General features: G+C 37.4%; 2 protein-coding genes across 35 annotated transcripts in view; one reads left to right on the top strand and one right to left on the bottom strand.

Annotated features, from left to right (window-relative positions):
• Positions 1–5,249, top strand: part of nfyc (nuclear transcription factor Y, gamma) — a 30,730-nt gene extending 25,481 nt beyond the window's left edge. For all 34 annotated transcript variants that reach the window (XM_079829252.1, XM_079829275.1, XM_079829263.1 and 31 more), the window contains 2 exons: positions 841–900; positions 3,548–5,249. In XM_079829252.1, coding sequence (XP_079685378.1) covers positions 841–900; positions 3,548–3,670 — 183 coding nt within the window. In that variant the 3' untranslated portion in view covers positions 3,671–5,249. The remainder of the gene's footprint in view (positions 1–840; positions 901–3,547) is intronic.
• LOC307133915 (counting factor associated protein D-like) overlaps positions 1–24,373 on the bottom strand; it is a 536,798-nt gene that overhangs the window by 141,671 nt on the left and 370,754 nt on the right. The window lies entirely within an intron of this gene.

The raw sequence follows: 24,373 nt of genomic DNA, 5'->3' as shown, positions 1-24,373 counted from the left end.
ATAGAACTGCCTGCCAATTTTCCATCTTAAAAACAAAAATATGTGAACAAGATGTAAGTTTTGGGCACTTGTGATCCATAAACAGCACCTGCTGCCTCTAAAAACAGCGGGACGTTTTTAAAACGCTTAACGTGAAAAACACTATAGGGCGAGTTGCACCAATATCAAAGTTTAATGCTAATCAAGGATTTGTTGATATGGGTTTTATTTTATATCGAGTTGTGTTGCACCGCTTAATTTTAAACATAGATTAACTATGTAGAAAAACTGATGAACCAAGGTTAAAAATCCTTATTAGTGCAACCCACCCTTAAAGTGCTGTAATGTACTTTAACACTGATATTAAAAATGTAAATTCCGTTTACACCTTTTTGATGAATGCATCTATATACAGGCGAGTAGATGAACCAAGAATATGAATGCAACGCGTTTTCTTTATGATGATTTTCGATGGGAAAAACACTTAACGAGAAACCTTGTGTTGCATTAATATTCTGTGTTTATTTGCCTGCCTGTACAAAGTATTCAACATCATTAAGGTGTGTATTGAATTTGGTCTTACTACATTAAACTGACTACAAACCTGGTAAAAATGACTGGTGGGCAATGGAGGAAAGCCTTGTTTTGCCCTCCAGATGGGCGTTCCTATAATGGTGTGACGTCACATGAAAACTATGAATTGGGAGGAGTGTTCACAAAGCTTTTTTAAAAAGTCATTCTTTTAGTGACACTAATGGCACAGGAGTTACACCCTTTTAAGCAGTTGTGTATTTCACATTAAACACATTTCCTTTATTTGATGAATGTAATAAAAAATGATGGTTTGATCTTGTTCTTTAGATTTCACAGACGGAAGTACAACAGGGTCAGCAACAGTTCAACCAGTTTACTGATGGGCAGGTAATGACTTTTTTGATTGTTTTAAGGCCTTACGTATGCACGTATTTGAATACAGTACGAAAGCCTTAATATTATTACAATTTAAAATAACTCTTTTCTATTTTAATATATTTTAAAATGTAATATATTCCTGTGTAGTAAAGCTGAATTTTCAGCATCATTACTCTTCAGTTTCACATGATTCATCAGAAATCATTCTAATATGTTGATTTGCTGCTCAAGAAACATGTATTATTACTATCCATGTTGGGGGAAAAAATCATTCCATTTAATATTTTTGTGGAAACTGTGATCATTTTTTTTGCATGATGCACTTGTTTGAAAATGTCTTTAACAAAATGCATGTATATTATAATAAATACATGTAGAATATTATTGTAATATATGATGCAATATATATATATATATATATATATATATATATATATATATATATATATATATATATATATATATATATATATATATATATATATATATATATATATATATATATATATATATATATATATATATATATATATATATATATATATATATATATATATATATATATATATATATATATATATATATATATATATAAAAAATATATAAAAAATATAAATATAAATAAAAATAACCAGGGCTTGACATGAACTTTTTTGCTCAGCAGTCACTGTGGCTAGTGGTTTTCCAAAGTTAAGGGATAGTTCACCCAAAAATGCAAATTGTCATCATTTCCTCACCCTCAAGTTGTTCTAAACCTGTATGAGTGTCTTTGTTCTGCTGAACACAAAAGAAGATATTCTGAAGAATGTTTGTAACCAACCAGATAGAGCAACCATTGACTAACATAGTAGGGAAAAAATGGTATGGTATTCAATGGTTGCTCTATCTACCTTTACTAGCCATTCAGCATTTTCACTGGCCACAATTTTGACATCGATACCATGAGGAAAACTGCCATATAGATCATTTTTAATATTACCTCATAATTTGGCAGCAGGAATATTAGGCTGCCGTCACTTTAAGACCTGATGTACGGATACACATGCGTTTTCTTTATTTACGTTCACTTAAAACCGAACGGACTGTGTTTACGTGAATACTCGCCAAGACATTTTGACATTATTTTGTGTGTATTTGACTGTTTAAGCTCAATACGGAGCGGAAAAGAACTCAAGGCGGCTTTGTGCGTGCACTTTGAATCTGAGGGAATGAGTAAAATGATGCGCAACCCAACGGCGAAATTCAAGCCCTGTAACGGCAACAATATTCATCCGAAGAAAATGAAGCGAGTGAGTGAGGGGAGGCGGGTTTGTCGGAGAGATGAGAGAGAGCAGCTGTCCTGTGTCTACTCTATGAGAAATTAGCATTGGAAGCATGTCAGTATTTGAATCGATATGTATTTTTGATAACACTAGTTATCATTTCAGATGCCTTCTTTGTCTACAATTGAAAAATGTATGTATTATCAGGGTTTCCGCGGGGTCTTAAAAAGTCTAGAATTTCAAAATCTAATTTTTAGGCCTTAAAAAGTCTTAAATTCGCTGAAGTATTCTGTTCTAGGTCTGAAATCATTTTAAACAGGTCTTAATTTTCCTACGCCCATGTAACGCTAGCTCTAATGCTCATTGAAATCCTGCAGCACTTTAGAATGTTTAATTGGTCCAAATATAATTTGCTGTAATACAGTCGACTACAAATGAGACCAACATGCAGCTTATATTGCAGCCAATCAGCTTTCGTGTTATTGGAGTCTCTTTCAGATTGTACCACAGACACATAGTTAATAGTCCTCCAGTTTTTCGTGTTTCTGCAATTACTAAATATAATGAAAAATCAAAATGCATTTTTTTTTTTCAGATCCTGCTTTATTCCTAAACCAAAATAAACAAGATTTATGTATTTAGTTTATTATATTGTCATGTGTGGCTGTTGTGCATCTTACATAATCTGGTAAATGTGGTGTCCTAATTATGAAAAAAATGCAAATGTCTGGAAATTACCACCACAAAACTTTTCTGCAATCGAATTTGAAATTTGCTGTCTTTGGATCATTTTAAAACAGTTATTCGACAAATGGATACCGATTCAACGATATGTAACTGTTTTTAGTCTGTTTGTGTTGTAATTTCTTCTTTTTTTTGTGATGAAACTGATGTATTGCTGCCCATTTTGGCCAGGACACTCCTGTAAAAGAGATTATTAATCTCAGAGTCTTTTCTGGTTAAATAAAGGTTAAAAAAGGTGTTTCTTTAGTTTTTTTATCTCAAAAATCACAAAAAAAGTCACAAAATCCTGGTGGAATTGAGTTATGCGTTAGTGCAAGTTTATCGATTTGTTCAATTTGAATAAATTAATTTACTTTGCAAGTAAATTTGCGACGGCATTTCCTTTTATAGGTCTTAAATTTAATTCACAATGGTCTTAAAAAGGTCTCAAAAAGTCTTACATTTGACTTGGTGAAACCTGCAGAAACCCTGTTATACATTAAATTCAATCTGCCAAAGTGACTAGTAGGAGTGACTCGGGTGTTAATGTCAAGCCCTGCATATAATAATAATAATAAATACAATATTCTGTTGTGTTCTATGTGGTGTTAGCACAGTTGTCCGAGTTCAGTAACACATCCCTCCCTCTCTTTCTTTCTGTGTCTCTACAGCAGCTGTATCAGATCCAGCAGGTGACAATGCCAGCAGGACAGGAGTTGACCCAGCCCATGTTCATTCAGTCCACCAGCCAGACGGCCGACGGGCAGGTCACCACGCAGGTCAGCGCGGACTGAGCCCGTCATCCCGAAACTCCCAACCGGAGCTCCCGACAACACCAACATCCTTCCACTTCCCTTCATCTCATGGCATATTCTGATCAAGTTCTCCTTTTAATTCAGCTATCCGACAATACGATTTGAGCTTCATAATTTACCGTCCAAACGACATGTTTTGCTGTTTTGTTAAAGTGTGGGTCTCTTTAATACAGTGCTGAGTAATGGAAGGATCAATGTGTAGTGGCAGAGATTTGCTTTCTGCCATATTAATTTCAACTATATGTCTTCTGCAATATGGCAAAAGTGTGAACCCACCGTCTTCCTTTCCGTATAGATAGAATATGTTTCATAGTTTGATGTGGGTAGAGATTATGCTTTCAGATGTGTTCAGTGATCGTGACATTAGAGTGTGACGCTTGTGAAACTGGAGCTGGAGGGCACTTCTCAGATGTGGGGCATGTACAGTGGGCTTTCGTGGAAAATATCCACCTTTTTTTTGTTTTGTTTTCCCCCAAGCCCTCATTCATTTTGACAGATCATGCCATCTCGTGATGTGTAGAGTTTGAAACTTGATGATAAAAAGCCATAATCTACACATCCTGTATCTCTGTAGTTTAACTATAGTAATTGTATTAGTTCAGTTGTAGTATCTTGTATAGTTTTGAGATTTGATAACATTGTATTTGTTAAAGGGCTTCTTGTTGTTGGGGTTTCTACATGCGAATGGTCCTCTTTGTGTGAATGTGTGTGAATGTGTTTGATGTGCTTTCCTCGCGTGTCTTTCTGGACCGGATTTAAAGAGACTTCTTCTGCCCCTTGCAACTGAACTGCTCCACTGTTACCTACTTGTTAAAACAACAGCTTAATTAAATAAAAAATCCCTTTTATATAAACCGTTTTAATACCAACTTTTTTTTCATATTATAATTGTTTGTCATGTTGTTTTGCATGTAGTTATGACTGGCAGCATGATATGCAATATAGGTACAAATTTTTATTTTTGTGGGTTTTTGTTTTTTGTTTTTTTGTTTCGTTTTTTGTAAACAGACTTTGGTTTGTGAGAAAATAAAAACTCCCAAAAAAAAGATGGAAATCGTTTTTTTTTTTGTTTTTTTTCACTTATGTATTACATTATAAATATAGTCTAAGCGGTGTGGCTGTATGAGATGCAGGTTTGACTCTGTCCCATTTGCCAACCAAATAAAGGCTCTTAACTATTTAAAACATGTTTTATTACGTTGTTAACTTTTGAGTACATTTATTTTTAACTTTAGTACATTAGATTTGCCTCTGGCTTTGGCGTCACAGTTGTACGTTCTGTTCCCTGAGCTCTGTGACGGAGAATGGCAGTGTTTATTTTGACCACACGGTGGCGGCATTTCAACCTGACGAGTGCTCGATAACTGATGTGAACAGAACTCCGATTCATTTATGTGAGTCGAATCTTTCAAACGGTTCGTTTCAAGGAACAACTTCTAAACCCAGATAAAGCCGTTCAGACACCCCACTAAAACTTGACATGCACTAAAACGCTCCAATAAAGCCTTATATAGGCACTTTTTGTATATATATATATATGTTTTAATAATAAAGGTTTATCATTTATCTCAGTTTGTTAATTACTGCCATGACTCGGCTCATAAAAACGAGTAAATTATACCTTAATTACACTTTTCAGTCGCATTTTATTTGCAACTCATTCTTCGGTTTTCGAATTATTAGGAATCGGCTCATGTTCGGTAAAATATGAATTCGGAACAGGATATACTGCTCGTACTACCTTTATCACATCTTTTTCTTTGGCAGTTCTGGCAGAAATAGGGTTGCCACCCGTCCCGTAAAATACGGAATCGTCCCGTATTTACAAGCAAAATGACGCGTTCCGTATCAAACCAATACGGGACGCGATTTGTCCCGTATTTTACACAGGTCCACACATAGTTCAATAAACACATGCGGATTTTGCAGTGTGGAGAATACTGATAGCAAATATAAACAAATCAATTTCACAATAAGTAGTACAGGAGCTCATTTGTACGTGATTGCGGGCTTTGTTGCCATAGCGGCGGAGTCTCGAGAACATGCGCTGTGCCAGTGTGCCTGAAAACTTGCGCGGTTTTTTAAAAAAACATGTCGAGCTCGCGTCGCGTCCACCGTTTGAACGCAAAAGGATCTCCAGATATAGAACTGAATTAATATCAAAAAGGTATCAATGGGTCTGTCCAGTAACTCATGATGAACCTCAGGCCAACTGCACACTTTATGAGAAGCATTTCAGTGTCTCAGACTGACTGACTTTGGTGACAGACCGGTCTATGTGACAGACACATCCGTGCTTAAGGTAGGCCTATAGTTTTTTTTTAATGGATAATATATTAATATAATATTCCAATACATTATCAGAGCTTGGCAGACAGAATTATTATTTTTTAGACAGGTTAATTAATAGATTATAGCCTAATAAATGTTAATTTATAATTTAGCTAGGCTATATCATACATAATAAATAATCCTGTCATATAAAGTTTATGACATTTAAAAAATATTTAGATAAAAATGGGACAAATGGGCACACGATAATATAGTCATAATTTAAGTAAATTATTCAAAGAAAATAAACATTTTTAAAATTCAAAAAAGTGATTAGGCCTACTGGTTCAGAATGACGGCTTAAAGGGACAGTTCACCCAAAAATGAAAATTCTGTCATCATTTATTCACCCTCAAGTTGTTCCAAACATGTACACATTTCTTTGTTATGTTGAACACATAGGAAGATTACTGTGGAAGTCAATGGTGCCCCCAAAGCAGCCTGGTACAAACTTTCTTCAAAATATCTTCTTTTGTGTACAGCAGAACAAAGAAACTCATACAGGTCTGGACATCATGATTCATGAGGCGTCATAAGTGCACCAAATAGGCTAAGAGTTCTTTAGAATTAAATAAAACAATCAAATGTAAAATAATATAGCATGCATGTGTTCTGTTGCAAGTTCACGTACTTGATCTTATGTTTTCTTATGGTTTATTATTGAGCTGTCAAGTTGTTAAGGTTGAAATAATCATTTCATGACGTATTCTTTATTTCTGTCCTTTATGCAATTGTTTTTTAGGCTATTTTTTTCCGGGGGATGGGGGGGGGGGGGGGCGTGTCGTGAATGGGTGTCCCTTATTTTGCCACACTGAAGGTGGCAACCCTAGGCAGAAATAGTAAGGTTAGTACGGTATGCATATACACTCACCTAAAGGATAATTAGGAACCCCATTCTAATACTGTGTTTGACCCCCTTTCGCCTTCAGAACTGCCTTAATTCTACGAGGCATTGATTCAACAAGGTGCTGAAAGCATTCTTTAGAAATGTTGGCCCATATTGATAGGATAGCATCTTGCAGTTGATGGAGATTTGTGGGATGCACATCCAGGGCACGAAGCTCCCGTTCCACATCCCAAAGATGCTCTATTGGGTTGAGATCTGGTGACTGTGGGGGCCATTTTAGTACAGTGAACTCATTGTCATGTTCAAGAAACCAATTTGAAATGATTTGAGCTTTTGTGACATGGTGCATTATCCTGCTGGAAGTAGCCATCAGAGGATGGGGACATGGTGGTCATAAAGGGATGGACATGGTCAGAAACAATACTCAGGTAGGCCGTGGCATTTAAACGATGCCCAATTGGCACTAAGGGGCCTAAAGTGTGCCAAGAAAACATCCCCCACAACATTACACCACCAGCACCAGCCTGCACAGTGGTAACAAGGCATGATGGGTCCATGTTCTCATTCTGTTTATGCCAAATTCTGACTCTACCATCTGAATGTCTCAACAGAAATCGAGACTCATCAGACCAGGCAACATTTTTCCAGTCTTCAACTGCCCAATTTTGGTGAGCTCGTGCAAATTGTAGCCACTTTTTCCTATTCGATCCCCTTTCTTTCCCATTCTGACATTCAGTTTGGAGTTCAGGAGATTGTCTTGACCAGGACCACACCCCTAAATGCATTGAAGCAACTGCCATGTGTGCCATGTGATTGATTGATTAAATAAATGCATTAATGAGAAATTGAACAGGTGTTCCTAATAATCCTTTAGGTGAGTGTATGGGTTTAAGGCACAATATGTAAGATTTTTGGATAAAAATTTCCAAAAACCACTAATGTTATATATTTTATTGACTTGAGCATTATCCCAAATGTTTCCAAGAATTTTTAAATCCAGAGAAATAAGCAATTTTAACCAGGACACGTCGCCTATTAAAGGATTAGTTCACTTCAAAATGAAAATGTCCTGATATTTTACTCACCCCCATCTCATCCAAGATGTTCATGTCTTTCTTTCTTCAGTCGAATAGATATTAAGGATTTTGAGGAAAACATTTCAGGATTTTTCTCCACACCATTGACTTCTATTGCAGAAGTACCACCCCCATGTTTACAAAGCGCACATGTGAAGACTAATACAAACACCCTTTAGCAAAAAAAAAAAGGGTAAAACAACAATGTCGGACGAATTTGAAGATGGAGTGTTTTTTGGTAAAAGGAGTTTGTATTAGTCCTTGCACGGTCGCTTGGAGCGGTATTTCTGTCTACGTCTAATGTGACGTTTTCGATTACGCAATCACTGGCGAGCCACAGAGCAGCACAAGATGAGCAATTTAGGTTAAAAAGTATATTCATTTTTAGATGAGAATGACCAATGGTTTCGCTATATAAGACCCTATTCCTCGTCTGGGATCGCGCAGAGCATCTGAAGCGCTTTGAAACTGCATTGATTTGGACCTTCAACATTTTGGTTGCCATTGAAGTCTATGATGTGGAGAAAAATCCTGGAATGTTTTCTTCAAAAACGTATTTTTTTTCAACTGAAGAAAGGCAGACATGAACATCTTGGATGAGATGGGGGTGAGTAAAATATCAGGACATTTTCATTTTGAAGGGAACTAATCCTTTAATACCTGTATTACCCTCGATTTCTGCATTACGTCTGACGACATTACACACCAGTTAAGCTCGTCAGACGGAAGGCGATTCGCCGGAAGCTAGATAACTTACTTTATAAAGTTTTAAATATGGATATTTTGCTTACACAAACGCATCGATTCGCTTCAGAAGGCCTTTATTAACCCCTGGGGCCTTGTGGAGCAGTTATATGATGGATAGATGCACCTTTATGGGTTTTGAAGAACCAGGACATTTTTAATATAACTCCGATTGTATTCGTCTGAAAGAAGAATGTCATACACACCTAGGATGACTTGAGGGTGAGTGAATCATGGGCTAATTTTCATTTTTGGGTGAATTTTCCCTTTAATCAAACGGTATTGTTTGGACAGAGCTGGTTAATGTTGGGCTGAACTTGCCTTTTATAAAAAAAAATTGCTGTTCGACTAATTTAGTAAGCCGTAGCGCTTCTTCCTCCAACCAATTGGGTTTTCTTTTGGATTAAATAATAAAATCGAGCCTATATGGGCATGTCAACAGCACACCGGTTTAACATTTGTAATTTGTAAGACATGCTGGAAAACATATCTTTCATTTCCAATGTGTATATCATAATTTATTCTCTTGAAAATTCTTTATTGTGTGTTGAATGTAAAAACTGTAAATGTATCTGAGAATGTTCATAAATAAGGAAATCTCTTCAGTGATTGGTCCATGCCTATGTCATCCAAAATCCTGTTTGTGTCGCAAATCATCTCTAAGACTGACACTTAAGATTTAGTCCTACACCCAGTATGACGGAGATGCTTGATAACTAACTTTGAGCCAAGAATCTTTGTACTCTTCAGTCAATTCTCAGCAGTGTTCTTGTGAGTGATTCTCGGAGGCTTGATAAATACGGGCCCAGAACTAAACGATCCGTTCGCGAATTGTCAGTGGCGTGACTCGTGAGTGCTTGCATGTCACAGCATATCATCCAAAAATCACATAAACAAACTTTACATTTTCCATCCTTTTCGTTTATGGAAAAACAAGACGGTTGAGTCACGGGTTTGTCAATGAGCGCTAAGCTTTGGGAGGTCAGGCTGCATTCCTTATCCGGCCTAAATCTTGAGAGGAAGGCGTGATTAGGAAGGAACAGAAAAAAGTGGTAAGAATCGAATGTTCAGTCATCAAATACGTTGAGCAAAGCCTAGAAACACATCCTAAACATTCAGCTTTTGGGAATGTTGTGTATAACTGTTTTAAGGGAGGCTATAATATTTGTATTAACACCAAGAACATTAAAATGGAAACGGCTTGTGGTGGTTTTGCCATTCTTTAATTAAAAAAACCCACAACAACTTAAAGTCTATAGCACACAAACAAGCCTAGACTTCCTGTAAGTGCTGTCAGGCCAGGATTTCTCTTGTGGACAGGCCTAATCGTCTTATGCGGTGAACAATTACTGCATTAATGAGCGAGGATTGGTTCTTAATATTTGAGATACGGGGCGGGTGAATATCTGAACCTAATCCTGGTATGACTTGGATTTATTAACTCTGTTTGTCTTGGCTGTTGAGTTTCTTCAGGTCAAGGAATCATCCAAAAGATTAGCAGAGACAGGTCACGAGAGACCCTGAGAGATTTGTTAATCTAACACCACCACCAAAATCATGTACAATAACTCATCTGATGTAAGACCTTGCAACCAGTTTTTTTTCTATTATTATTGTAGCATGTCACCATATGCCAGCCTATTGTTGTCATCAGGAGAGCACTTCTAGCTGTTTGCTTGGCACAGCGGTTGTGTTGATAGTTCAGACGCCTCATCATATCAAAGGGGAAGCCCAGCGGATCAGGCTTCAACTTTGGACGTGGTTCTAAATTCCATCACATGACCCTCGGTTACTGATCTCTTACACTGATTTATTACTCCTGGACCTTACAGATGTAAAACATCTTTTTCAGTTCACTTTATTTGTATAACACTTTTCAGAAAACAGGTACAACAAAAATATATACAGTGAGGAAAATAAGTATTTGAACAGCCTGCTATTTTGCAAGTTCTCCCACTTAGAAATCATGGAGGGGTCTGAAATTGTCATCGTAGGTGCATGTCCACTGTGAGAGACATAATCTAAAAAAGAAAATCCAGAAATCACAATGTATGATTTTTTTTTACTATTTATTTGTATGATACAGCTGCAAATAAGTATTTGAACACCTGTCTATCAGCTAGAATCTGACTTTCAAAGACCTGTTAGTCTGCCTTTAAAATGTTCACCTCCACTCCATTTATTATCCTAAATTAGATGCACCTGTTTGAGGTCGTTAGCTGCAAAAAGACACCTGTCCACCCCATACAATCAGTAAGAATATAACTACTAACATGGCCAAGACCAAAGAGCTGTCCAAAGACACTAGAGACAAAATTGTACACCTCCACAAGGCTGGAAAGGGCTACGGGGAAATTGCCAAGCAGCTTGGTGAAAAAAGGTCCACTGTTGGAGCAATCATTAGAAAATGGAAGAAGGTAAACATGACTGTCAATCTCCCTCGGACTGGGGCTCCATGCAAGATCTCACCTCGTGGGGTCTCAATGATCCTAATAAAGGTGAGAAATCAGCCCAGAACTACACTGGAGGAGCTGGTCAATGACCTGAAAAGAGCTGGGACCACCGTTTCCAAGGTTACTGTTGGTAATACACTAAGACGTCATGGTTCGAAATCATGCATGGCACGGAAGGTTCCCCTGCTTAAACCAGCACATGTCCAGGCCCGTCTTAAGTTTGCCAATGACCATTTGGATGATCCAGAGGAGTCATGGGAGAAAGTCATGTGGTCAGATGAGACCAAAATAGAACTTTTTGGTCATAATTCCACTAAACGTGTTTGGAGGAAGAAGAAAGATGAGTACCATCCCAAGAACATCTTCCCTACTGTGAAGCATGGGGGTGGTAGCATCATGCTTTGGGGGTGTTTTTCTGCACATGGGACAGGGCGACTGCACTGTATTAAGGAGAGGATGACCGGGGCCATGTATTGCGAGATTTTGGGGAACAACCTCCTTCCCTCAGTTAGAGCATTGAAGATGGGTCGAGGCTGGGTCTTCCAACATGACAATGACCCGAAGCAAACAGCCAGGATAACCAAGGAGTGGCTCTGTTAGAAGCATATCAAGGTTCTGGCGTGGCCTAGCCAGTCTCCAGACCTAAACCCAATAGAGAATCTTTGGAGGGAGCTCAAACTCCGTGTTTCTCAGCGACAGGCCAGAAACCTGACTGATCTAGAGAAGATCTGTGTGGAGGAGTGGGCCAAAATCCCACCTGCAGTGTGTGCAAACCTGGTGAAAAACTACAGGAAACGTTTGACCTCTGTAATTGCAAACAAAGGCTACTGTACCAAATATTAACGTTGATTTTCTCAGGTGTTCAAATACTTATTTGCAGCTGTATCATATAAATTAATAGTTAAAAAAATCATACATTGTGATTTCACCTACGATGACAATTTCAGACCCCTCCATGATTTCTAAGTGGGAGAACTTGCAAAATAGCAGGGTGTTCAAATACTTATTTTCCTCACTGTATATTACACTGTAAAAAAGAAAATCCCAGTAAAATTTACAGTAAAAAAATGGCAGATGTGGGTGCCAGAACTTTACCGTAAAAAATACGGCTGTAACGTTTTAGGTTTTCCGGGACAGCACCATATAATTTAAAGGTTTATAATGTAATAACTACGTGTACACTATACAAACATTGTACATTGAAATACTAATATCTGTTATGTACCTTTAATATATACTGACAACCACCAATCACAGTGGAGATGAGAGTCACATAATCAATCCAAGCTCATCACAATCTTTTAGGCGGACAAAACTAATTTATAGAAGGTGCACAAATACTACACCATCATGGTAACACACATTAAATTGTAATAATGCAATAAACATTCATTTAACAACATTAAATGTAACATAAAACCCTTATGTACATAACGGATTAGAAAAAACTAAGAAGAAACAGTTATTTGAATGAAAATACATCAAATGCGAAGTGTCACGCAGGGAATTCTGGGAATGTCAATTTACGGGATTTCACTGTAAATTACACAATTACTTCTTTTCTTCTTTCAAAAAACTTACTTAAAACTTACGTAACCTTACGTAAAAAAACATAAGTTTAGATCTATTACAGTTATTCACCGTATATAGTACGGAAACTTTCTGTTAACCAGTTAACTGTTTTTCACCGTAGCATTATTACAGTCTTTTACCGTTAAAATCACGATAATTTTTTACAGTGTAGTATTTAGGCATATTTAAATTAAATCCATAAATACGCAAGCGTTATTAGAGCAGATGTAAACCATCCACACGGTATATCATGTAATCCAGACTTTATATAACCAATAAAATATTGATTTAAAAATTCTATACAGTTTTGTTGAAATAATTACAAAAATAAAAATGTACTAAAATCAGTTGTTTGAAATGCTAGAAGTAAACTTAGGCATTAAAAAAATTGATTTTACTGTTTAGATTTTCTAAAGATTACATTTAACGTTCATTAACTTTTTTTATTAGTGCTTTTAAAAATTAAAGGGTTAGTTCACCCAAAAATGAAAATTCTGTCATTAATTACTCACCCTCATGTGTTCGACAGTGTTGCGGAAAGTTACTTTGAAAAGTAATGCATTACAATATTGCGTTACTCCCTTAAAAAGTAACTAAATTAGTTACTTTTTAAGAAAAGTAATGCATTACATTACTTTTACGTTACTTTTTCTCACCTGGGCTGGGCTTGCTTTTAGTTTTTTTTATAACAAAAAAGTTCTATTTTTGTGCAAATGTAAAGACCTTTTCATACCAAAATTGAAATAATAAGCCTCAGGCTGAGATAAAAATGCACATTTATGCATGAACAGTACTGCCGTGCTGTGCTGCCATTCTGGATAATGGAGGACACAAGAGAAAAAAGTTTTACCAATAAAAATCTAGTAATTTTTGCTCATGGTTTAACTGAATCATCAAAGGTCAGCAGCAAGACATTGGTCAATAAAGGTAGATTAAATGCATAAAAATATTTTTTATTTAACCTTTAATTATTGGAGGTTTGTATAGTACTCTAATTTAGCATTTGACTGATTTTATTCATTTTGAGGAGTACTGAATCTTTATTGTGCAAATGAGATGAATAAATGCTCACATTTTGTCTAGAACTACAATAACCCTCATGTTTACACACAACGCCTCTGCACTTACTCTCGATTTTTCTCAACATGGGGGCAGGAGAGCTGTCAGTCAAATAAATGTGAAAAAGTAACTTGCGTTACTTTTTTGAAAAAGTAACTCTGATATTTTGTTGTAAATTTGAAAAGTAACGCGTTACTTTACTAGTTGCTTGAAAAAGTAATCTGATTACGTAACTCAAGTTACTGCCCGTAAGACCTTTGTTCATCTTCAGAACATAAATTAAGATATTTTTGTTGAAATCCAATGGCTCAGAAAGGCCTCCATTGGCAGCAATGACATTTCCTCTCTCAAGATCCATAAAAGGTTCTAAAGTCCATCTCACTACAGTGGTTCTACAACAATTTTATGAAGCGACGAGAATAATTTTTGTGCGCAAAAAAAACCTAAATAACGACTTTATTCAATAAGTTCTTGTCTTCCGTCTGGGCCTTTGACGTGAACTCACAAAGCACCACGATGCATGCGCAAGAATATGACTTTCATTTCGCGCCTTTGATAAGGCACTTTTACATGAACTTTTCCGTTTCTCACGGTTCGGGCTTCCAGGAAATGCACACTTCAGCCCCATTTTGACCACTACACCAAGACCTAAAGCACGATCAATGTAGAATTCAATAGCTTTGATACAGAGTTTTTTTGCTCACAAAAACCACTCATCGCTTCATAAAATTATTGAAGAACCACTGTAGTGAGATGGACTTTTTAGCGACGTCTTTAGTACCTTTTATGGGTCTTGTGAGTGCAAGTTACATTGCTGTCAATGGAGGCCTTTCTGAGCCATCGGATTTCAACAAAAATATCTTCATTTGTGTTCTGAAGATGAACAAAGGTCTTACGGGTGTCAAACAACATGAGGGTAAGTAATTCATGACAGAATTTTCATTTTTGGGTGAACTTACCCTTTAAATTTAAGTGAGCATTATGATGGTAAAGGTAGTCTTAACGTAAAAATAAGAACATGAGCATGCATAATTAAATATCTAATATCAACCTGTGAGGGACCAAGCAGTCAAGGGCAAAGAACACAGGATTTCCAACCAAAAAATAATGTATTAAATGCCAAACAAAGTTACAAATTAAATAACTTGGAACAACTGAATGAAAATAAAGTCAGGTCTGGACCCATAAAAAAAAAAGGTAAACTATAGAGAATCAAAACCGAACAATAATCAAACAAACAAACCAGACAAAGAAAACATGGACTCCCAAATGCCACACATGGGGAAATTTATATACACAAAGGACTAGTCCATTACGCACACTGGGAACGACAAACACCAAATTAAACCCAGTTAGAATGAATACCATAATTCATTCACAAAAGATAAAGAAATGGGTCATAAACAAATTAGTTATATACACAAACAATTATAATAAACAAAAACAAACAAATAAACAAACAACCCTACATCCCCCAGCTAATCTGCAACATGGGCTCAACCACTGGAACAAAATGGCGGCCACTGGCACCAACCGGTCCTTTATTAGAACGGACCTCCACTGAAGTGCAGCGCTTTGCCCAGACAGCGTCAAACCTCCGCTTTCCACACATAGGTAACTTAAACTCAAAAGAAATAACTGTAAACACAATATACCACTCATAACTAGAAAGAGTGCACCCAAACTAGTCATGCATGGTAAAAGTGTAAATTAGAAATAAAGTGGTGAAAATGAACCAAAGCTATGTCTGTCTTTATTATGAAGATATATATAGGGTGATCTGCAACTAAAAAATGTAATTATGAAATATACTAAAGGACAACCAAAATAACATGTAAACAAATGAAAGAGAAGGATGCATGTCTGTGTGTGTGTGGTTTAGTTACCGCATTGCTGTGTGGCCACGTTATCGGCCATCACACAACCATACTGATAAAATCTCAAAAATCAGCCGATAACCAGTATAATACTGATATATAAACATGGTAGATTGTGGTTTTCGCACTCCATGTACTGTATGCACAAAACATGTCCATTTTCATTACATTATGATGGAAGAGGTGTTCGTTTATGAGGAGCCTATACATTTATTTTCAGCAAATTAAAGGGATCCTATTAACAAAATCTTGATTTTGTTTTTGAGCTCTAATAGAACAGGTTTTCATGCTTGAGTGTTCAAAAAACACCTTATTTTTTTTACATATTCTCCATTGTTGCAGCTCCTCTTTTCCCAGTCTGTCAGTAACGCTCTGTTAGTTCCTGTCTCTATGAAGACTGCTCTGATTGGTCGGCTAGATCAGTGCTGTGATTGGTCAACCGCCTCGAGTTTGGTTGAGAAATGTCCCGCCCCTTACCATAACCGTGAGTTTCAACACACTACTAACCAACTCAACCAGGCCCCGACCTTTATTTTGCGAATGCCTTGTACAGGAATTATTTAAATGAGGAACATTGTGCCGTTTTCGTTCCCGGTAGAAAACTCAAGACTACATTGGAGGCGTTTCAGGGAGTTCAGAAACACTGATATAGAGAATAACACCCGCTGGAGGGACTTTGTGCTTTGTAACTTTCCATGCTCCAACAGCAACATCACACACTAATGAAAGCTGAACGTTTAAATAGGTGAAAAGCTGTTGGATTAAGCATTTGGACTCTGAACCGGAATCTCAGTAGTGCTGAATTATCTCGAGGATAATCCTGTGTTTTCCCTCCGTTCAATTCTGGAATCTGTGAATGACTGACCCATTTGTTTTGAGACAAAGCTTTAGCAATCTGGCTCTTTCCAGGTTGCACCCATGTCTGAAAAGGCAAAACCGGCCAGACCAAAAACTGGTCTCAGAGTCTGTATCTGCAGAATCTTGTGGACAGGCCCGAGTCCAGAGCTGGTTTTGGCCCGGGCTTTTAAAAACCATAGTGTCTGGGGGATTGAGGTTGAGCTTGAGTGGCACAAAGGAGGGCACGAACATGGAGAGCAAAGTCTTCCTGTCGTTACTTTCTGTTTGCACTTGCGATCAGTGTTTTAAGGATGGCACAAGGGCAGGTTAAGGAGTTAAGACACAAAAGGCCTTGTATTTGGCTGAGGAAAAGGTGTCTCAGCCCTCACAGGTCTTTCAAAAGGTCTCTTTCATTCAAGGTACTGGAAACACACCAGCTCAGCAGAAGATACAACCGTGCTACTGTTCCAGCCTCTGGCCTGCACTACAGTCATGACATCACTTTGGAAAAGGAAGTCATGGATTTGAAAGTTAGTTTAGGAGAAGCAGATTTTAGCCGCAGACTATGTGCTTGTCTGACCCATAGAGGTATAATTAATGTAGTCACAGTCCAAATGATCTCAAGTTCCGCTTACTTTAAGGAATGGTTCAGTAATGTTTTAGGTCTTTGTTATAATCTATTAATTATTAATGGATACAAGGTCTTGTCTTGAACTTCATGTGGTTCTTTTTTGGTTTCCTGTTGTGTTGCAAGCATTAACAGTTCACTGGCTTCACCAGGGCTGCGTTCAGGGCTTCATCTGATCTGGATACGGCCCGGATCCGGCTGACTACGATAAACCTCGGGATAAACAGAGAGACTAATATTAGCATAGATGCCATTCTTCTTATGATGTAACGAGTACATCAGGTGTTATGGGAAGTGTTCCCGGTTTGGTCGACCTAATTTATTCAGCCTAACAATCATTTTACATGATTGGAATTAGGACTGCACAATATATCGAAATATCGCAAATGTACATATCGCGATATGCATATCGCAACGGCACGCAATATCTGAATGATTTTAATAGGCTTACGTTTTAGGTCGATGCATATAGCAGAGAGGGCACACGACTGTTACTTATGTGACTTGCTTGACGTTAAAAAGTTATTAAACTCAATAATTTGTGAAAAACAACTCCTTGCAGTCTCGCGCTGTCTGCTGTCTGACCGTAGACTATAAAAAAATATGGACGTAGTGTACCTGACGGCACCCATAGGATTCTGAAGAGCAGTTTTGAAGCGTAAAGTAGGGTTGGCCATTGCCATCTTGGCAGCGCAACATCGTGCATCACTCCTGGATAACAGAAAATGGGCAAAGAGGCGGGAAGTGGGTGGAGCTGAAGTGACGTAATGACTAACAGACAGCAGACAAACGACAATCCACCTGTCACTCAAAGTGGCCACGCTTTTAATTATGCAGAACTTTAAGGCTTTATATAATGTAAACAAATGAGTTAAAAAAAATGTGATAAAATCACCCCCCTCACAGTTGTCATGAAGGAAAAATGTAATGAAAATTAGCCGTATAGACCAAAAGCACAATTTGTACCAGGCTTTAAACATGTTTTTTTCTGCTGTAAAGTTGGGCATTTTAACATGGAGCTCAATGAGATTCTGCTCCTTCTGGAGCCTGTCCCTAGTGGCCAGTCGATTAATTGCATTTTAAGTCACTTCCGTATTGGCTTTTTGGTACAGTCGATATACATTTTGCTTTATGTATATGATATTTCCCTAATAGAATAAGAAGTTTAATTATATTATCCATTTCCAATAAACCAGTATCACAATCCATAAACAATACCATTACATCAGTTATAGTGACAAATTTGTAAAATAAGTTAAAAAAAACAATAGAAACTGGGGACCAAAATAATTTGGTATAATTACAGTTGAAAAATACGTGTACAATTGTTTCTGTTTCTTGTTTACAAAAACTACATAAAGGCGAAAACCCTTCTTTAAATTTACTAATAAAATTGTTACATGGATCACTGCGGGAGGTTGCCGCTTGTGTCTGACACACTCACAGAAACGCCTCTATGAAAGCGTGTGATCCCTTCAGTTCTGTTTTGTGTCTTGTTACACACTCAGACTGTCAAATACACATACAGTTATGTCAAAATGGCTGTCTTGACGAGTAGTGAACAATATCAGTTGGGGAAAGAAACCGAATGCGTGTCAATAGGATCCGTACATTAGGTCTTAAAGTGACAGCGTGCTAATACAGTAAACCTGCCGCTGTCTGTCAAACAAAAAAAGAGAAAATCACTGTGCTCTTGGCTAAATAACCTTTGTTGTTTTATTATGTATCAGTGTATATTTAATTTATGTGAAGTTGTTTTAGTTCTTATTTTTAATAGCAAAGATCAATTAAAATAACAAATATAATCGTCCACCCCTAGTTCAGGTGTCTTTGTTTACCTGGATGTTCTTGGTGTTAAGTTTTAGGTTGATGAAACTATATATTACCAAGTCAAAGAGTTTTTGGTATTAAATATTGCCATTACATTTTTTGTTTGTTTACATCGATGTTGAAATTATATTGTCAGATTTGTGACATAAATTTTTGCTAAAACACTGCTGGTCACTTTCAGTAGTTGTAACGATGCTTTCTTTTCCCAGAAAGAATGTGAAACACATAAATGTTATCATTCTCAGTTTTTAAATAATTGTTTTAATATAATTTTAATTGATTTTACACACTTAAAGCAATATCGAATATCGCATTATTTAACAAGATATTGCATATCGCGTTTTTCTTCAATATCACACAGCCCTAATTGGAGTTATAGAAATTGATAATGTGTTATGTGTATGCCAGGTTAAAGAGATGTGTTTTTAGTCTAGATTTGGATAAGGATTCAAGGTCTTGTCTTGAACTTCATGTGGTCATTTTTGGTTTCCTGTTGTGTTGCAAAGCATTAACGGTTCGCTAGCTTGAAACTTTTTTTTTTTTTGCCGTTCACACTTGCTAAATATGATTGGATTCCATTAAGATATGCAAAAAAAAATCGGATTTGGACTGACCGTCTGAACAAGGCTCTAAGATTCACTCAACTTAGTTCCATTGTAAAAAAGGAAGTATTGGTGAACGATTATGAAAAAAGAAACAATTTACTAAGTCAAACAATATTTTTGGTGTGGGAAACATTGCTGAGCAGTCGTGTTCTTCAGAGCGGAGCGGAAGTGAAGGCCTGAGGTCTTACCAGTCCTGCTGATGTGTGTGTATTTTTAAATTCTCCTAATGTCCCTCAGTGGGCGTTCAGTCTTGGATAACACAGTGCTTCTTGGGACGTGAGTGAATGTGTCCTGTGAGTGTAAAGAGCTCAAAGTTTTCGCCTCACCACGTTTGTTGTCTATTTGCACTCATGCGCCAAAGGAAGACGAGAAGGTGTTTATGTCTTTCAGTAGATTTGTCTCAGCAGTGACATTTGGCCCTCAAAGAAGTGTGTGTGTTTCTCCTCTGAGCCTTTGCCCAGCTGCCGTGCGTCATCAGAATTCAGGGCTGGTGGTTTGGGATGCTTGTGTATCAGTCTGTTTTCGTGTTAATTGCTGGTGTTAGGAGGGGACTCTGTTTGTTTATGTGTAGGTGAACCCTGAATGATCTATTTCTCTCCTGTGAAACGTTTGAAGCTAATCCTACGAGCTTGCTGTGGGTCACCTGCACTTACATAAGGACTAAACGGATTATAATGTAAGAAATGATATGTGATTAAGTAAAACCGAGCTTGGTCTTGTCATGTCACATGCAGAGTGTGCTCACAGTGGTTTGTTGTTGAAAATGAAGGCATAGGGATATGTTCACAACCTGGGGCCTGTACCATGATGGTAGTTTAACAAACTCAGGGTTACAGGATTAGTTTCGAGTTGACAAAACCAAACCAATCTATTTTGTTGGTCCCATGATGCTGATCATCAGCTTTCTCTGTCAACTCAGGCTTTGATCCTGAGTTTAGGAGTTTAGTTGTGACATCAGTAGTGAACAGCCAATCACATGATGTGGATCAGTAAAACTGAGATTCACTTCTCTCTTCTGCAGAATATTACATGATTCACAAATATTAGGAATTTAAACAAATAGACAGGAAGAAAAGAGCTGTCTATGAAAGAGGATAACTTAAAGAAATATCTTATACGTCAATGCAAGTAAAAGTTATGAAGTTAGTTTAGTTGATATATAGAGAGAATTGAACATTTAAGATCACATGTAGTACATTTTATACCTTTATTTATTGATTTTAAAGCTTATTTGTATGACCTTTATACAGGCTATTTATATTAATTTTAACTATGTGCCTGTTAATGATTGATTAACTAAAATGTATAAGGGTATAATTACATAAATGATATCGAAATCATTTAAAATTATTATTATTATAAATAAGCATTGTTAAAAGCCAGACGCTTTAGTCTTTAAAAACCATTTGCTATAGTGACCTTTAATTTGGAGTAGAAACAGGGGGAGTGACTTTATTGCATCAGAGGCGTGTCACTTTGCTCACAGCTGATTGGCACAATCCCAGGATTGGCACAAACTAAACATATCTGGCTAGCCAGCTAAACCGGCTTCATGGTATAGGCCCCTGATCAACTTTTATTACGTATATTTTGCGAACCAAACATTCAAAACAATGCTGTGTGCTGGGCTATATGCACTCTGTGAAAATGTGCATAGCTACATATAATGGTATTTAGACCCGCTGAGAACTCGTGAAGAGCTTATAAAATGTGTAAAGTAGTCAAAACAGCGGCAGGAATCCCTCCTTCACACACACAAACACACACAAAGATCTGCTGAGAGGAGACACGGTTCTGATGCCTGTACCGAACTGTGATGGGCAACATGACGATGAGAAAAAAACAGGTATGCGTGAGCATTCTGTCCTTATTTTGTGACATCATGTCCTGTTTTTGGTTCATTTAGATGTGTTTGGTCCGTGTTGCATTCCTATATCATTCGAACCACACCAGAGTTCGTTTGGAAGCGGACCGAGACCCATCTTTCAGTGGTCTCTGTCCGCTTGTTTAATGTGCTCCAGGGTTCGGATGGCAGCATTGACAATTATTCAAATGAACCGCACTAACAGAGCAATCGCACCAGGGTTCGTTTTAAACGAAACAAACATGCAAGTGTGAACACAGCCTTGAAGAACCTGCCTCATATAATTAAGGGCGCGTCTCAATCAGCTCCCTAGTTAGGGGCCTTTTTTTTACTGGAAATTCTGAAGCGTGAAACTTAAATCACGTGAGCGAACTCCCTACACGTAATGACACGCGACAGATATTATTTAATTATATTTCAGCAGAAACATGCATCGCTAGACAGGTAATAAACATATTCTATCTAACATTTATAATGTACACTGCCCGGCCAAAAAAAGTCGCTGTTTGGATTTAAATTGACAAATGCTAAAGAGTCTATGAATGGATCATTATTGCAGTGATTATAATGGTTCTATATGTTTGGCAACAGTTCTTCTAACCCTAATTGATGGAGTATGTAGCTTTTCATTTCTTAAACAACTGTAGGAAGACACATAATGGCCATATTTGTGTAGTATGTGAAGTATGGTTGAGAGGGAGCATGAAGGATCATTTCCACACATGAATTGGTCAGAGCTTAAACTCATTGAAAGTCTTTGGGATGTGCTGGAGGAGACTTTACAGAGTGCTGGACTCTTGCATTGTCAATACAAGATCTTGACCAAAAATGTATGCACCTCCATTTATTTCCATCAAGAGGTGCATTAATGTTTGGTCAAGATCTTGTATTGACAATGCAAGAGTCCAGCACTCTGTAAAGTCTCCTCCAGCACAAAATAGATAGAGAAATAGAGAAATAAATAGTGAAATGAAAGAGTTGGAGAGGCTTAGTGATGATGATGTTGAAGTCGAGCAACCGTGGTGTAGTCCGTTTATAGCCTACCTGTTGCTTTTTACTTCTTGCGACTGCACTTACGCTTCAAAATTCATAAAAGTTGTGTTCATCTGTGAAAATTATCTTGAAGGACAAAACGTGTAAGTGTCAAGCTTTTGTTGATCACAGAGCTTGTTTTTTGCGAAGCCTATAGGAAAATCCTATTGGGTTTTAATCGAGGGAACCAATGCGATGCTAATTGCTGGTTGGCCTACAAAGTGACGTCATACCTGCACCACTCTATGGAAGTGAAGCGACGCAAATGACGCTGGTCACATGATAATGACAACATGGTGAATGTATGTCCGGATTACATTCATACAACCCATATTCATACTATATAATACCTGCTTTTTAATGGTCACAAAGTAAGTTGAAATTCACATGTTTTTCTACCTACTCAGTATGTGATTTCGTACGCATTGTTTACTCAGATTTTCTTCGGGTGCTGAGATGAAAACTAATCTCAGACATACTTCTCAGGTAGTGTAACCGTTTAATGATCTACAGCAAAATAGAGAGAGCTTTGGTGAGAACTAAACAAATATTGAATTACTATATTAGTAATTTCTCGCTAGAAATGACATCAGAAGTAGAAAATGTAGGTAAAAAAACGTACATTTACACACAAACTGACCAGAAAACGCAAACTTTCGGACGCCATCTTTTTTCCCCAGCTCAATTGTCACAGAATGGAAAGAAGCACAGGATTGTGGGATATCAAACGCAGCGAAGGATACAAATATGCTGCCTTCAAAAATCGATCAGGTATCTCAGGAGACAGGAAGTAAAGCTAACATTAGATTCGAATGTGCCTTGGTGCCTTCCTGCCTTGAAATGTGTCCTCCGAAGCCAGCATTTTCCAGGTTTCGGACGCAGCCGTATTATTATTCCTACTATTTCGGAAGATCATTCTGTAACATGGCCACCGACTGTATAACAGTGAAGATACAAATTGCCGGAGAAACAGTCAGTGGCGGGGAAGCGTGTTGTGCCATAAATTATGGAAAAAGTGTGGAAAGAGTTAATCAGTACAGGTTTTAAAACGATCAAGGATGTACATAACTGCTCTCTTGATATTCATTACGTTTTCATTGCTATTATTTATTTAGAGTAATATGATTGCGTTTACATTAATGCATTTGGTAGATGCTTTTATCAAACACAACTTGCATTGCATTTAAGGTGAACATGTTATCAGATAATGCATTTTCCGGAATCGAACCCTTGGCGTTGCAAGCGCCATGTTTACTGTTTGAGCTGCAGGAATGCTGTTTAAGTGTGTAGACGATCTTTTGCTTATTCTTTTTCATCTGATGTTGAGAGTAACAGCTTCTGAGATTCTGAGAAATGTCTGTAGACTTTCACTCCGCTTCTTTCCAGACAAAATGGATGGATAAGCTATTAATGACTTTAATTAATTTGTTTATATTCATGTTTTTTTTTAATCCTCGCTCATTTGCACACAACATTTTCTCTGTTCACCCCACAGCTTTAAAGACAAGTGGTTAATGAATGTGCACTGAAATGTCATTAAGTTTAAGATCAAACTGCAAAAGAATGTTGCACAGAGTGCATGAAGGGAATAAAGCAGGGCTTAAAAGGCAAAGGACTAATGCATTCCACAGTAGCTCTAAAGCATTGCATATAGCAGCAGCCGAAGCCATTAGGACGGTCTGCATAAAATCACATAAACGAAATGCAAGGTATTGATTGTTGATGTCCCTCTTCCCTGCTCCATCATCAACCATCAACACCACATGAATTCTCAAACTTTTGAGCCTATAAGGGAGTGATTCGAGACTACTATTCTTATTTGACTATTGTCCTTATAGGTAGGTGACACATGCAGACAATATTGGCATTTAGTGAGGCACATGTCCAGAGCTTAGAATACTGTACAGCACATCCCCAGCACCTGTTC

This window comes from Gobio gobio (genome assembly GCF_949357685.1).
Source record: "Gobio gobio genome assembly, chromosome: 11".
Taxonomy (NCBI): domain Eukaryota; kingdom Metazoa; phylum Chordata; class Actinopteri; order Cypriniformes; family Gobionidae; genus Gobio; species Gobio gobio.
This window is presented reverse-complemented; position numbering and strand designations above follow the sequence as displayed.